The 15,797-nt window shown below is 32.3% G+C and overlaps 1 protein-coding gene across 2 annotated transcripts in view; it reads right to left on the bottom strand.

The window, feature by feature from the left end:
• Positions 1-665: 665 nt before the first annotated feature.
• The window catches only part of CADM2 (cell adhesion molecule 2), a 336,787-nt gene continuing 321,655 nt past the window's right edge, over positions 666-15,797 (bottom strand). For both annotated transcript variants that reach the window (XM_053903225.1, XM_053903226.1), the window contains 2 exons: positions 9,203-9,328; positions 666-8,367 (listed from right to left, as the gene is read on the bottom strand). In XM_053903225.1, coding sequence (XP_053759200.1) covers positions 8,249-8,367; positions 9,203-9,328 — 245 coding nt within the window. In that variant the 3' untranslated portion in view covers positions 666-8,248. The remainder of the gene's footprint in view (positions 8,368-9,202; positions 9,329-15,797) is intronic.

Raw genomic sequence — 15,797 nt, 5'->3', positions numbered from 1 at the left:
GCACAAGGTGGCATTTAAAATGCAACCAGGAAACTGCTTTTTTCCTTTAATCTCGTCTCTATTTTTTATTTGTTGGATTTCAAAACATTAAAAAAAATCCTTAAATTGCACAAAACAAATATGGTTTGAAAAAAATTAAACTATGTATTTCCTAGAACTTCTTGTTTTAAAAAAAGTGTGCAGTTATTTTTAGCATCATTTCAGGATTGTCATATAATGAGGATCTCTCTCATGGACTAAAGCCACTATGCAATGATAATTAAGAACACCTAAACTTAACTCTATCCTTTAGTGAATTATATGAAGTAGAATTTCCAGTGAGGCTCCTTGGTTAAAAAAAAAAATGCTGAAGAATATTTTAACGGAAACAATTGCCAATATGAAAACAGAGTTGATTTTAATCTAGGTAATACGGATGTCGTATGTGTATAAGTCTGTGCAGCCATATAGAATGGGCATTTTGGATAGCAGGAAAAAAACAACGATTGTGTCAAAGAATGTGATTATATCAAATGCCATCATTTGCTTTCAGATGTGTTGAATTCTATCTTTGATGCAGAATCACCTTTGTTAAATTGTATCGCAGGGCTGCTTTTGCTAGGAAAAAATGAATTAAAGTAAATAAAATGTTATTTAATAAAATAGACCAGATACAAAATCTTGCCTTGTATTTACAGATAAATTTTAATGGAATATTTCATGGTCTAACACAAATATCAGACCCAATGACACTAATTCTTGTACAGCCTTTGGCTTACCCTGTATAACAAAATCTGTTATTTAAAGTAGACTATAAAATACCTTATGGTAAGTGAACTTCCAAAGACACAAAGAAAATCTCCCATAAATTTAAAAGCTTATCTCAAATTCTTATTGGCATAAGCTTAGGATGGATATATTATTAATTGTATTATCTTAGGTAGTTGAAATATATAATACTGGTTAGAGTGTGAAAACTAAAAAAAAATAGGTTTAGGTATTTTTGCTTCTGTTCCTAGTCAACATTAGTAAACACACATAAGTGAATGTAATATTACCTTTACAGATTATTAAAATTTTGGCAATCTCAAACAGATTTCCCTAAGTCAGCAACATTTTTTTTTTTTTTTACCCTTAGTGACCATATTACAAGGTTCATATTCTCCAAGGAGTAACGATTAAATGTACAAATAACATTTATTCTACTACTGCTTAATTTTTAAAAATTCCACTTAGAAGTTTACAAGGAAAATAGGCATCACTAGAAAATCTAAAATGAATGGATAATGTGGTCAGTTGAAAAAGATATGTAAAATAATGTTTGGTTTGTAACATCTTTTATAACCTGTCAGTGGGAAAAAAGAAAGTTCCATCTTTCAATGTCTGCTTTCAGACCTAAGAAAATGAACTAAATGAATAGACAATTCAGTAGTGTCCAACAGATAACTAAAATTCAAATTTTATTTTTCCATATGTATCAGACATTTTTTTTTCTGACAAGACTTTACTGAAAGATGAAGTGCAAATGGGAACCCTGTAAGAATGTTTATAAGAGTTGTACATGACATATTTTAAGCGCCACTAAGTACACATTGAATACTTTGTAAGTATATAGGCATATCAACATGCAAGTGTCATGTACCTAATATTACAATATGCATTTTGTTTTTTGATGATGTTTATGATAACAGTAGATTCAATAATTGTGTTTTTCTATCTTCTGTGCAATACGTTTATTTTGGCGAATCTTCTTTACAGCACAGAATTTATTTTTATGTTGTCATAAATATACCCTTCCAAAAGTTATGAATTTCATGTCATATAAATAGAACATTTTATTTTTGAAGCTACATTTCTGGGAACACCTGCATTTCTGGGTACCATTTTCAGAGATAAGTCTTTAAATTTTTTTTAACATGGCAGACTTGTTCCAATGTTGATTAGGTTGAAATATTTATGATAAAAATGGAGCTTTCTTGAGGGAATATTTTTTTGGTTGAATGAAAAGCTAAACAACCAATTCACAAATACTGATGTGAACTGAATATGAAGAAAATAGGTCAGTAATCCCAAACTCTTGGGTCACTACTTAACTGCATCATTGAATCTACAATAAGTACAGCAGGTACAGTTAAATAAATTTGTAAAGAGATTAAAATTTTATACATTTATAAGGAGAAAGTACTAGTTTTGAAAAATCTCTAAATTATTTTTCTATTTATGAGAATCATTCAATACATTAGAAACACAGAGAAACGCAAAAAAGATAAAGAGATAACAATTCAGTTTACATTTCATAGTTTGTTCAGTTTGTTTGTTTTTTAACCAACTGGTGACCACTGCTTTCAACCATCAAATATTTTATTGCATATAACTTTCACTATCAGCAAATATAAAGAGAAAAGTGTCTACTAGGAGCATGTACAAGGAAAAGCATCTGAAGAAAGAAAACATTTGAGGTTTAACAGTACTGTGTATAATAGAAGTGTAATGTCGCATTCATACCGCACTTAAAAGTCCGTGTGGGAAATCACCGCTGTTCTGACCCTGGATGTGGGAAAAGTGCTTAAGTGCTGAGCCCTGGGAGGCCTTTTTTTTTTCTTTTTTTTGCCCCTGCAATCTTCAAATATCTTTTAACTTTTTTTTTCTTTTGAAATATACAGTATGTGTTATAGGGGAAAATAGTGTTTTCTCTTTACATATTTTTCACATGTGGGCCCATTCTCTCCAAAATAACCATACATTTCTTGTAACTAACATATATATATATAAAACATATATATATATATATGGAAAAGATGGTAAAGATTCGACCAAATATTATTTGTAACATAACCACATAACATAGAAACATCTTACTTGAAGCATATTTTATAGATTCAACATCATAATTTGAAATATTTTCTTGTCTTTTTTTTTTTCTAAAGAAAAATCTGCTTTTAAAATGTAATTTCCTTTTTGAATAATTAAATTACATCATTTGAAAAATTCATATTATGTCTAAGCAGACACAATAAAGTGGGCATTTGTGGCAAGACTTTGCATTCATTGTTCAGGTATTATTTGTTAATAAGGAGGCAATTTTAAATACTTAAATTTTTGTCTTACATAGATAACACTTCTTGGGAAAATAAATAATTTACATAATTTTTACTTAAAAGCACAGCATTAATTTATGAGAAATTGTTGCAGTTTAAATATTAAATGAAATGTCAGATTGGATTCCAAAGTGTTGCCATTTAAATTATTCTTTAAAAATCAACACAATTATATTACATTGAAATATCAGTAGGCATGAGAAGAAATATCCTTATAAAATTAGCATATTTTGCCTATAGGAAAAGTTAATGATAGAAAAGGAAAACCAATGCAGATCCATACACCACTGAATACACTAAAAGAAATTGGCTTTTGAGATTTCCCAGGGGCTAGGGAGCGGACTGTTATGATAGTCCCAAAGAGTGCTTCCTGGGATATCCTGTAAATCATTATTTCTTCTATATCATAGCCCATGTTAAAAGTGAGAGGTAGAAGGATTATTGTAAGTATGCATGGCAGAGAACTTACCAGCTATATCCAATAACTATTGCATTCAATATTAATAATCTCAATACATAAAAATGCTGATGAGTTTAGAACCCATTCTTACACGTTGTCCCCTTTAGCTCTCTTTATAATCTTGCTACTTTCAATCCATTGCCTTTGGAAGGGTATAAGTGCAAAGGGTATGTCTGGGACACAATAGGGAGAGAAAGGGGGAAAAAATAAAATAAATAGAACAAAGGTCTAAAAAATTTCCCATTAAGATATAGTGACTCTAACTACTGACTAAGGGTAACCTGTGTTCTTTGACTGAATAAATCTGTACTTATAATAAAAGTACCATAACCTATTAAAATATACACATATTTCAAAGAAAGTTTAAGAATTCCAAATTCAATTAGATATCAAGCAAAGTTTGAAACTCAGGTTATTTCTTTCTCTCCAGTTGTGCTAAAAAGTAGGCCAAATAATTTTATTGTGTCACATTAATGATTAAGAAAAGCTTAAAGTGTTGTTGTTGAATCAACTGCATTTTTAATTAATGCTTTAGTGCGTGGGAGGTGACGATTAGCAACCTCTTGGATGGTGTTAAAGAATTCTTTAAAATCCCTTTGCATGAAGTATCCAGCAATAGAATTTCAGATATTGCACTGAGTATATTTCAATATTGCCAGTGTATATTTCAAAACAAATTCTATTATCTACACTAAGATTTCCTCTTTCCCAATATTCAAAATGCATATTATAATTACATGGGTTTCCAACATCCATACACAGCAAGTACAAGATACTTACATGTACGTACACTGTAGTTACCTATATTTTGCATAGTTTTTAGTGTGTACTTTGTGCCACTTAATAAAAAGCATTACGCAGTAATTCTCGCTAGATGTTTCACTTATTTCAGCTGTGGTTGCCAGCTCTTTTTGTTTGTTTTATTTCGTATGTTCATCACAGATTACCATTCGCAAAGGGGGATAATATTGGGCACTTTTAGTGGGCTCTACGTAATTAGCAAGATGAAAGGGAAGTTGCAGTAAGATACGAGGTTTTGAATTTTCTCCACAATTAAAACATGTAACATGAAGTTCATATTTAACATTCATCAAATTATCCTTATGTCCAAAGGAAAAGAAAAAGTATTTTCAATGTTCCCCTTGGTAACACTTTGCAATAAGTGGCACTAAATTACACGATAACTGGTATGTCACATGGAAGAACCATCACCGTCAAACAGCTGCTGTACATGTGCCTATATGGAATCTCAATGCTGTTACAATCATGAGTACATAATTACAAGTGAGCCTGTCCTTTTAATTTGAGATATTTATATTTTTACAAAGAAACGAAAATAAATGAGGTGTTAGCTTCTTTGCCATATTTAGGAAAGTTAGTTTTCTTTCTCTATTTTAATTGTGGGATTTCAATGCAATATTAATCATCTTGAATCAATATGAGATCATCCAGTTTCTAGATTAAACTCCAAAATCAGGTTCCTTAAACTGCTTCTTGGATTCTCTGGTAAAAGAAAACAAGTTGAAATTTCTCTCTATCTTTCTTTCTCTTTCTCTCTTACACGCGCGCGCGCACACACACACACACACTCATACATAAACATACACATATCAATACTCTGCGCATGTGCTCTATCTTTGCTCTTGTACTCACAAACGTTCCTTTTTCTTCCTAATTTTAATAATCATTCTATCTAGGACACTCAAGAATGGAAGAAAAAAAGAATGCTGTTTACACTTCTTTGATGGAGAACGATCAATTTACACTGTAAACAGTACACTGGCAGAGAATAGCTACTTTTGGTAAAGAATAATGCTCCATATTCTACTAGGGGTGTGTGTGTGTTCACACTCCTTCAATTGAGTTCCGTAGCTTCTGTGCTCAATAAGCAGAGACAGAATTTGGCTCTCTGTGCATACGCATGTGCACATTTCAGACATTGCAATCGACATGGTTCTATTTTGAAATGTCAGTTTGGTTTTTTTTCCTGATTTTGGTAGAAATGAGAATTTCTACAATTTATGTCCTTGTTTAGTGGAAATAAAGTACATTTTACAGATAGGAAAATATGATTCTATTGCTATATTTTTCAGTAACTAAAAATGATACCTAATTCAAATCGAACTATCTTAACTGGCAAAACATTTTATTAGAGCCCACAAATCATAATATATTAGTTTCTTTTAAAGAGTTCTAATGAGTTTTTATATTACTCTAATGGGTTAAAAGAGTCAAAAATTTTGAAATACAACCAATTTTTGATTTCTAATTTTACAGTGCTATAAATAATGATTGAGTTATTTAGGCAACAATTTAGCAGTTGGAGCCAAGTAGAATATAGACAAAATGAAGAGGGATGTAAATACAGCATCAATGAAGAGTAGCAATTTTGTAAGTGCATCCTGAAATTAAGCTTTAAATAGTCATTGATGATGCAGTTTATACAACTTACTTCTGTAATAAGAACCTTTCCATTTTGTACTAACAGGATGAATTTTGTTTTGTGGAGTCTTTCTAAAGATTATGCATTGAAAGATATGAACAGTTTATAAACCTATTCTAGTTTCAATGTGTCTAGTAGCACCTACCTGATTCTCTCAAACTACCATACTATATTAACATATTATTGCATTTTTCCACAGATGGTATGGAGTGAACTGTAAAAACAAGCATGCAATCACATCAATGCAGACTTATTTCCTTAAAATGTCATACTGTATATGATTTATTATGTTAACACTCAACCACATCATATTATTTATGTTCTGTATATTCTGAAAAAGTGCTGCTTGACTGACATCGTCCTTTTTGTTTTGTAAGAAATCAACAAGATAAATGCTTCAACAATAAAAAAAAAACAATTTAAAAATTCTAACGTTGTCTTTAAAAGTTTATACTTTTCTGATAAATAAGATACAGCACCCTTGTCTTCCATTTGATATTAATACATGATGTCATACTCAACCATTCTCATTTCCCAAAAATAAATTCCAAGATATTATTTTTAAAACCATAGGCCATCATGCTTTCAGACATCACAAGTATAGCTACCGTATTGTCCTATTAGTTTTCTTCTTAAAGGTGCAATGCTTCTGAATGGGAAAATAATTTTTTATCTAACTGGATTTTTAATTTTTAGCATATAATAAATTTAATGAGAACTAATCTAGCAATATTGTATTTTACTAGAAGAAATAATATGACTTTAGATTGACTCTGTATCATATGTAAGAATACAGCATTTCTTAATGGTTAAATACACCAAAATTTCAGAAATAATCCAGAGAAAGAGACTTTCACCTTGGAGTTAAAAGCATGGCAGAAATTCTCCATCACTCACTGTTTCATAAGTTTGTACCTCACAAAATGCATAGACAGGAATTTAATAAAGAATTAGTTCATTTATACAGAAAACATATCTTAAACACTTCTTTTTGGCAAACCAACATAGGTAAGCAGCTCTGGAACTGCCAAATTATTATTATTTTTTTTTAATTTTTAGCAAACTAAGAGTTTACTTTTAGGTTATTATTCAACTGTGGTTGTAATTGAAAACCTGAGGCTGTGCACTGGTTGTTAGCTTAAAATTACCTTTCCTTATAACATTGTGCTTCCATTGTATAACAAATAAAAATTAACAAGAACTAGAAAAATTTGTTGTTGAACAGTGCTAGGACATACAGACAAAAATACTAATACATGTTATCTACTTATAATATTGGTTTAAGTAATATCTAAAGGGATATAATGGACATTAGAAAATGCTTACTTATGACTGAATTACCTACAGCCAAAAAAGTTAAATATGTATCAAATAATGTTTAATTGGATTTATTATATGCACTATATACAGATACTAAATGTTTCAAAATTGTGCCCTATGGATACTTCAGTTTTGTTTAGGCAGGTGAGTTCTTATGGAGCAAATAAATTACAGAATCAAATTAGAGAAATGAATGAAATCTTTGTGATTCCCAAAGCAGTAACATGTTTGTAAAACTTACTGGTAAATGAAGCTAAAATAACCTAATGGTGGAATCTATATAATTATATATAAGATGTCATGGCATGATTGCAATTCATACACATGGCTCCTGTATCAAATACTGTATTTTTAAATAGCAAATTGATACAGCTTTACTAGTATAATCTCAAACATTCCAGAATCTATTCTACAGTGTGTTTTCTAGGACATATGTTTCCAAACATGTCTTTGAAGGTAGACATGTGGAAAACATCGTAAACCTCTAATCTCTGATTAAACTTAAACACGTTAGGTCTTTACCTAATCCTACTACTCGTGAAAGCTGTCCAGTGGCAAACTGACAAAATTTATGATTTAATGGGGGAAAAGATGAGGGGGGAAAAGAAACACTTTGCATACTTTTTTTCCAATGTATAAAAACAACTCAATACCATGATCCAAGGAGATGATTAACATTGTTAAGGCTGTATATTCAAGCACTGTATGTTAAAAGAGCAATGGTGTGGAATTTAGGCAGTAAGAAATGTCCTGCATTATGGATGGTACAGTAATTAAAGAATGATGCTTTCGACAGCTGATTGTTGGTATACACTGGCCACTGATAGCAGTACAGTATGGAAGTTAATAAAGGTAGCAGAAGATGGTAGAAATGAATTCTGAAAGATGATAGCCAGTTTTCTCCAGCAGCCAGCCTGGTAAGGAAAACTCATAATCTTGGCCTGCATTTTAAATGAAATACTCTTTTTTCTCTTCAGCATTGACTTGGCTGCCTTCAGCATTGATAATGGCTGTGTCAGCATCTGGTGCATCTTCGGCTCCTTTAGCTTCATTTGTTAAATATGTTCCTGTGGGTATTGAGAGAAAAAAAAAAAAAAAATATATATATATATATATATATATATATATATATATATATATATATTGGTTAGTTCTGTGAGACTGGTAAAATAGCCAGCGTTAGCACTGCATTCATTGAGGAAGGAACTTATGCCCGATTTCTTATATGTGAGAACACATTCTGAGACATAATAAACCATACATTTCACTCTTCTAATGTCGCACACTATCAGTTTTCAGGTATATGTTATAGATGAAGCAGTGGCCAGGTTAACTGGGAGCAACTGCCTAACTGGAATGGGTAATGAGTAGTTTGATTTCTTTAATGATGGATACAGACCATGTGATCCATGCAGCTGTAGCAATCAGGGCCCTTTGTGAAGATGTTGATAATGATCACATCAAACGTGTCATCTTTCATTTTGAAAACTCCACTTAAAAGTAGATTATGTCAATAGTTTTCTACCTAGCCCACTGCAAAAAAATCACACATTTTCCTCACTGATATGGCCATATGTGTGTCTATAAACCTACAGACAAAAACGTTGGCTGAACACTTAGCATTATAGTTGAATGTCAATCCTAGAGATAAATACAAACTTGCTATTTTTTTTTCCCTGAGCCAATGACTCACTCTGTAACCTTTGGCCATTGGCTAAACATTATTTTGCTAAACCAATCCAACTTTCATTAAGTAAAATAATCAAGAACTCCATGAAATAATTTCATATTTAGATCTCTCTGTCACATATATACATACACTCATTTAATATTTCATGATTAAGCTAGCCTTTAGAATATATTTTTGCTAAAGTTAAGAATACTTTGTTAAATATTACCTACCTTTATGTCTTGCCAGATATCGACCAAGCAGAAATATAGAACACAGCGTAACAAATACAACTACAGCCACTATTCCTCCTATAAGAGCATGATCAGGGCCAGTCTGGCCAGCCAGAGCATTGGGATCTAGAAAAGAGAGTAAAATATCACACAACTGATGTGTTATTTAAGTATAGAGGGCATATCTGCATTACAATGAGTTATTCTGAAAATTAGCACATTTCTACTGAAGTAAAATTTCATTAATGTGTATTAAACCAACCATCCAGTCAACAAATATTCATTTGTACAACATACCTGGGAATGTAACATTTGCCATATCAGTTACTGTTGCCATTGAGTTTACATTTTAAGACTGGATAAACAAACACATGTATACAATGTTCCATGGTTTTATGCCTTTCATTCCTCTTCTCTTTCTGAAAATATGGGCGACTCTGTATATCCGTGTGTATGTGTGTATTTTTTTAGTGTGATGAACACCACTATACCATTTAAGAAATAAAATTATGTCATAGGAAAGGCTGGGACTGAGATGATAACCCAGGATTTATTATCATATAAATATTATTTAAAGCTATGGCAATTGATGAACTCCCCAAGGTAGGGAGTCTAAAAAGAGACAAGAAGTGTGACAACTGAACTGAGGAACTCCCATATCTAAAGTCTAGGAAGAGAAAGTGCTTCCAGTAGAGCCAACTGAGCAGGAGAGAACAGTGAGTTAGGAAAATATCCTGCAGAGTACATTGTAGTTGATCAAAGGAAAGAACATATTTCAAGGAGAGGACGGTGTTACAATTTGTGTTTAATGTGATTGACAGAAGGAGGAAAATGAATACTCAATGTAGAGGATTAAGTGCCTATTTGACTTGTAGCTTTAGAGAAAGTAGCAAGAGAGGTACTGATTAATAATATACTTTCACATTTGGCCTTAGTAAAATATTACAGGAAAGACACGAACCCAGCAAAGGATAGCCAGCTTTCAAGCAGAAATGAAACGAGGAAAAGAAAGCCCAGACAACTGGGAACTCCAAAGTTTGGAAAATCAACTATTTATAGAAGCCACATAATAAGGGATTAAAACTGAAAGAAGCTTTGAGCAACAAAACCCACTAAGGCTGAACCCTACTACAAAGGTCAGATTCAGTGTACTGCCTCCCCTCCCAAGCCCACATTGCAAGTATCCTCATGCTAATTATTTATGGTCTAAAGGACAGAGAAAGCAAAGAAAAAAAATTAGGCTTTACAATTATGTCTTCAAAAGATCTTAAACTGTGATTATAGACACATGAATATGACATTTCAGGAGTCTACTGTGTTTTTCATGAAACTATTGCATGAAAGTAGCATTGTCTAGATAGAAAAAAAAAAGTCTATTTAAAACTTCAAACAACCTCAGGATCCCCAAACTTGGTGGAGGCAAGAAGTGGACTATAAAAGCTATGTAGTCTCCCTGAAGAGCATACTTCAGATGTGCCCATGGAATATAACTTACAGATTGCATTTTCCCATAGGGCAGGATTGGGGGAAACAAAAAAGAATGTACAAAGGAGAATTCAGTTTCTTCAAGGAAGTACAACTACTGCCAAGGCAGAGGGATCTTTGATTGCCAGTCTGGGATGTTTTCATAATTGCTACAGATAAGTGACTACTCAGTGTTTCTCATTCTCTATTTCCAAATGAGAGCATTTATATTAAGAAGCACTTCCTCTTGGCTGTGTGCTATCACTGTATTTTGTGTATGGGTAGAGAGGAGCATTAGTAATTAATAATTTGTCCTTTGACAAATACATCCAGATATCATGAATAAGACTGCGAATATCTGAAGAGCTTAGTCTTCGAATTGGATACCTTGGCTTGATGGGACGTTAAGTTGTGTCTTTAGACAGGGTATGGAAGTGGTTTGTGTGAGGGAAAAGAAGTGAAAAAATATTTGGTAATCAGAAGGATATACTGGGGAAGAGATTTCTAGCTAATAACAAACATGTTTCCTTTTCTTTCAGTGCACATAGGAAAACATTTTCTGGCTTCACTTCAGTTGAATGTAATCATGTGATCTGTGTTCTGGACAATTGAATGAAGATCCAGCCAATAAAAACGTCCCATGTGTAAACTTCCAAGGTGATCTCGGGAGATACAAACTGAAACTGAGAGAAGCTACAAGAGTAAGTAAGGCTATAGATCACTCAGTCTCCACCTGGAAGAAAATTGCCCGGCTAAGAACATATGCCTTGAAAATTGTCCAACTAAGAATACATGTCCAAGGGGGGATAAAAAAGGTTTATTTTAAAAACACTGAGTATTAAAAAGTGAACCTGCCATTGCAGCTGTTGTCAATGTACCTTTCTATTATATATTACTTGTATTTCCCTTAATTTCTGCCATTAGCTGTAAATCTAAAAATTAAAAAACAAGAAGAAAAAGAAAAAAAAAATAAGCCTGCCACACCTCTGAATTACCTATTCTTATTCCTTGCTTAGACACTTTAGAATGAGTTCCAAATCCCACTTCTTACTCAAGTCCCCAAATACACATGGTCGTAAATCATTTCTCTCTCTCAGAACTGAGCACTCTTTTTGGGAACTGAGAAGTCACTCTTACTCATACATCTCTGTACCTGTCTCATTTCCTGAAGGTAATTCTGAAACATACTATTTCCAGACCAATTGGAATAAACAATATTATTTAAAGACTATTGATAAATATTGCCAAATTATATTGTAGAAAGATTATATAAATTCATCCTCCACCAACAGCATCTGAAGGATTTTCACCTCTATAATACTAACATCAAATACTATAATTAAAAAAATTTGCCAATCTAATATTGATAAGTGTTAAATATTTGGTATTTACAAGTTACCATAAATGTGTCTTACTACTTTTGTCCATATGAATTCATTAATTTTGAAATGGTTGTTAATGAAATTTGATTATTTTTTTCATTCAGATTTTCTGTTGCAACATCTCTTTTCATAGAAAGTTGGACATTTTTAACAATTTTTTGTTTATTCTTCATTTGTGGTCTTTTCAGTTGATAGATAAGTCTTACACTTTTATGTAATCAAGCCTATCAAACTTTTGTGTTATGATGTCTGACTTGTGGGTCATGATTTGAAATGCTTTTGCCATGATATACACATATAGATTTATGCAGTCATCTAACATTTTTACTGTCATATTTTAATCTATCTAAAATATATTTTGGTCTATGGTTTGAAGCTAAAGTATAAAAGAGAACTTTAATTCTTATTTGACAATAAGAATTTTAATGTCCCCCACACTACTTCTTTCATCATAGATGTTATCATCTACCATAAAGTAAATATATACATACATTACGGCTTGGAATATTCTAATCTATTATATGTGAGGAATATATACACAATCCTACACCAAGATTGTAGGGTTTTTTTTTAATTGTAGACAATTATAATATAGATTCATTATCTCCAGTTCCTGTGTAAGTTCTTATTCTGACTAAAACTAAAGAATTAACTTTGTTCAATAAAACAGAACAGTCTTTAAATAACCTTGAGGTTATATTTTCACTTTTGTTTCTCAGAATAAAGGCATTCAAGAATTTTGAAAACCTACATTGTGTTCCTTTAGGTCAATGTGGAGGAATGAACAGGAATGAACAAATGGTCTACAGCAAAATGGAATCTTTTCTTCTTCAGATATGCTGGAGTTTTCAGGGGAATCCGAGTACTGGAAATGAAGAGAGTGACGACTAAGATAACCCAACTCCTCTCCCTGAGTGCCACTAGCCTGGGCTCTCTTACAGCCACCTGTCTTCTCCTTCCTCTCCCCAAGAGCAGTAAGTACCAGTCCACAGAGTCCCAGCTCCAAGGTGGGCTTTCCAGTTCACTTTCCAATCCCAGGGTACACTTTCTGAGGTTTGGAGACCACATTTGGAAAAGTCAGTTTTCAGTTTGCTGAAAATCTCAATTTATTGGGCAACTAGTACTATAGTTTTAAAAATCATTTTAATGCACTGGAGAAGTCTTAGATCAGGTGTAGAATAATTTTGCAAGAAACAAAAACATAACAGATTCTTTACTGGGATTATAATAATTTATAGATGTTCTTTTATGTTATGCATTTTCATAATCATAGTATGATTCTTCAGTTATTCAAACCTTTATTATCTTTTAGTAGGTTGCATAGTTTTCTGCTATAGGACTTGTATATTTATATTAATGTTATTTCCCATTTTTAAACAATATTTTAATATTTTGAAACATTTCAACATTGTTTAAAAATATTTGTAAATGTTACCACTTTTTCATTACACTTTATGCTTTTTTTGTTTTATTTTCAGTTTTTTTCTTTTGTACTTTATTTTCTAAAGGATTATGTAAAGTATTTGTCAAGATTAAATTTATCATTTTTATTTCCTCACCATGAAACTTACTCAATTTTCCTACTAGTTTCTCTCATTCCTCTCCTACTGTCTTAGCAATAAAAAAAATGAAGTACAGCCTTCTGAAGTTTCCTTACAGATAGCTGAGTCTTCATTATTATTCAGATAAATACATCATATATCTTTAAGACCATTATTCATTCTCAAGTGTTAGTCTATGATTTGTTGGAGTTAGTCTATTAAAACTGGAGTGAGTAAATCCCAACAGATTTAGCAATATATTAGCAGTCTCTTTAGCTAATAATGCACAAAACACAAAGAATATCATAGAATTAAAATTTTCTGAACTGTTAACATCTTTCAATTAAGGTTATTGGACACTTAACAAAGCATTCCAAAGAGAAAATTATGTCAAATAATAATAATTCTTTTAGGAAAGTCAGAGGAATAATAACCAGATACTTTTTCTGAATAGCTCCTCAACTATTAAAATAATTGAAATTGACAAAAAAAATAATATTTAGGGTTAGTAATTTCTGATATTTAGAAAAGTAGAAAGTAACCTTAAAGTACAGGGTTTTTGTAAATTAATTTATTAATTTGTTTATTTTTAATTTTTTTAATGTTTATTTATTTTTGAGAGAGAGCAAGCATGTGTCCAAGCGAGCAAGCGCATGCAAGTGGGGGAGGGGCAGAGAGACAGGGAGACACAGAATCCGAAACAGGCTCCAGGCTCTGAGCTGTCAGCACAGAGCCCAGCATGGGGCTTGAACCCACCAACTGAGCTGAAGCTGGACGCTTAACTGACTGATCCAACAAGGCACCCCTATTTATTTATTTTTGAGAGAGAGAGAGTATAAGCAAGGAAGGGACAGAGAGAGAGAGACGGAGAGAACCGCAAGCAGGCTCTGTTCTCCCACCGCAGCACTCAAGGTAAGGCTTGAACCCACAGACTGTGAGTTCATGACCTGAGCTGAAACCAAGAATCAGACATTTAACTGACTGAGCTACCCAGGTGCCCCAAGTAGTTTTATTTAACATCTTAACATGGAGAATCCTAAAGTATATAATTCTCTCTCTGAAATCATTACTGGGGATTTCTATCAACAAAGAACTAGTCAGCCATGTGTTTCCCCTTAAAATGAGAATATAAACTTCAAAATATTTGACTCTCTAGGATCACAGCTTACAGAAATTATAAATGACAAATATTTTTAATTTATGTGTTAGAATTATTTTAATAAAAAATAATTTTATCAAGTTATTATATATGATTTCCAGTTTGAACAAAATGGTAGGTAGGAAGTGAAATTAAGATCATTTTATGTAAATATTTTTAAATTAGTTTTCAAGACTCTTAAAAGAAAATGGTTTTAATTATATATTAAAATAAATGTTTTCAAAGCCAAATATGGATTAACAATAGTAATACTGTAAATGTTAATATTCTAAGGATGGGTACTATGATAAGCATGCTGAGACATATCCTCATGAGGTTGATAAGAAATTTTCACTGTTTTCTCACTGAAATCTAATAATTATTATCTACAAAACTATTTATATGTCAAGTTTCAGACTAAAGATTCATTATCAATAGTTCAGTATCATGGAATAGTGAATTGGATAGTAGATGAAAATTGCCAATTAGGTTTGAGGTTAAGGTAAAGAGAAATCTTTGATAAATCTAGGAATAGTAGTCAATGTCAATATTGAAAAATATGAATAAGAAAAAGATGGAATGAATAAAAAAAGAATTGGTGAAAGAAACAAATGTCTCTTGTGCAAAAGCCACCGAACATAGTTCCCTACTAACAACCATCAGAGTTGTGGAACGTCAAGCGTTAAATGAATGAAGGACATAAATTTAGACCAAATATGATCAGAATGCATGATAAGAGACACTTCAAAAATTAATCCACTTATATCTCTATTCTCTATCCATATTGCAGGATTTTTTTTTTAAATTTTTTTTTAACGTTTTATTTATTTTTGAGACAGAGAGAGACAGAGCATGAACGGGGGAGGGGCAGAGAGAGAGGGAGACACAGAATCGGAAGCAGGCTCCAGGCCCTGAGCCATCAGCCCAGAGCCCGACGCGGGGCTCGAACTCAGGGACTGCGAGATCGTGACCTGAGCTGAAGTCGGACGCCCAACCGACTGAGCCACCCAGGCGCCCCATTGCAGGATTTTTTAAAAGTGAAAACTCTTAGAGAAATTTCAGTTTAACTA

The sequence above is a fragment of the Panthera pardus genome, unplaced genomic scaffold, assembly GCF_024362965.1.
Source record: "Panthera pardus isolate Hobbes unplaced genomic scaffold, ASM2436296v1 HiC_scaffold_16, whole genome shotgun sequence".
Lineage (NCBI taxonomy): Eukaryota > Metazoa > Chordata > Mammalia > Carnivora > Felidae > Panthera > Panthera pardus.
This window is presented reverse-complemented; position numbering and strand designations above follow the sequence as displayed.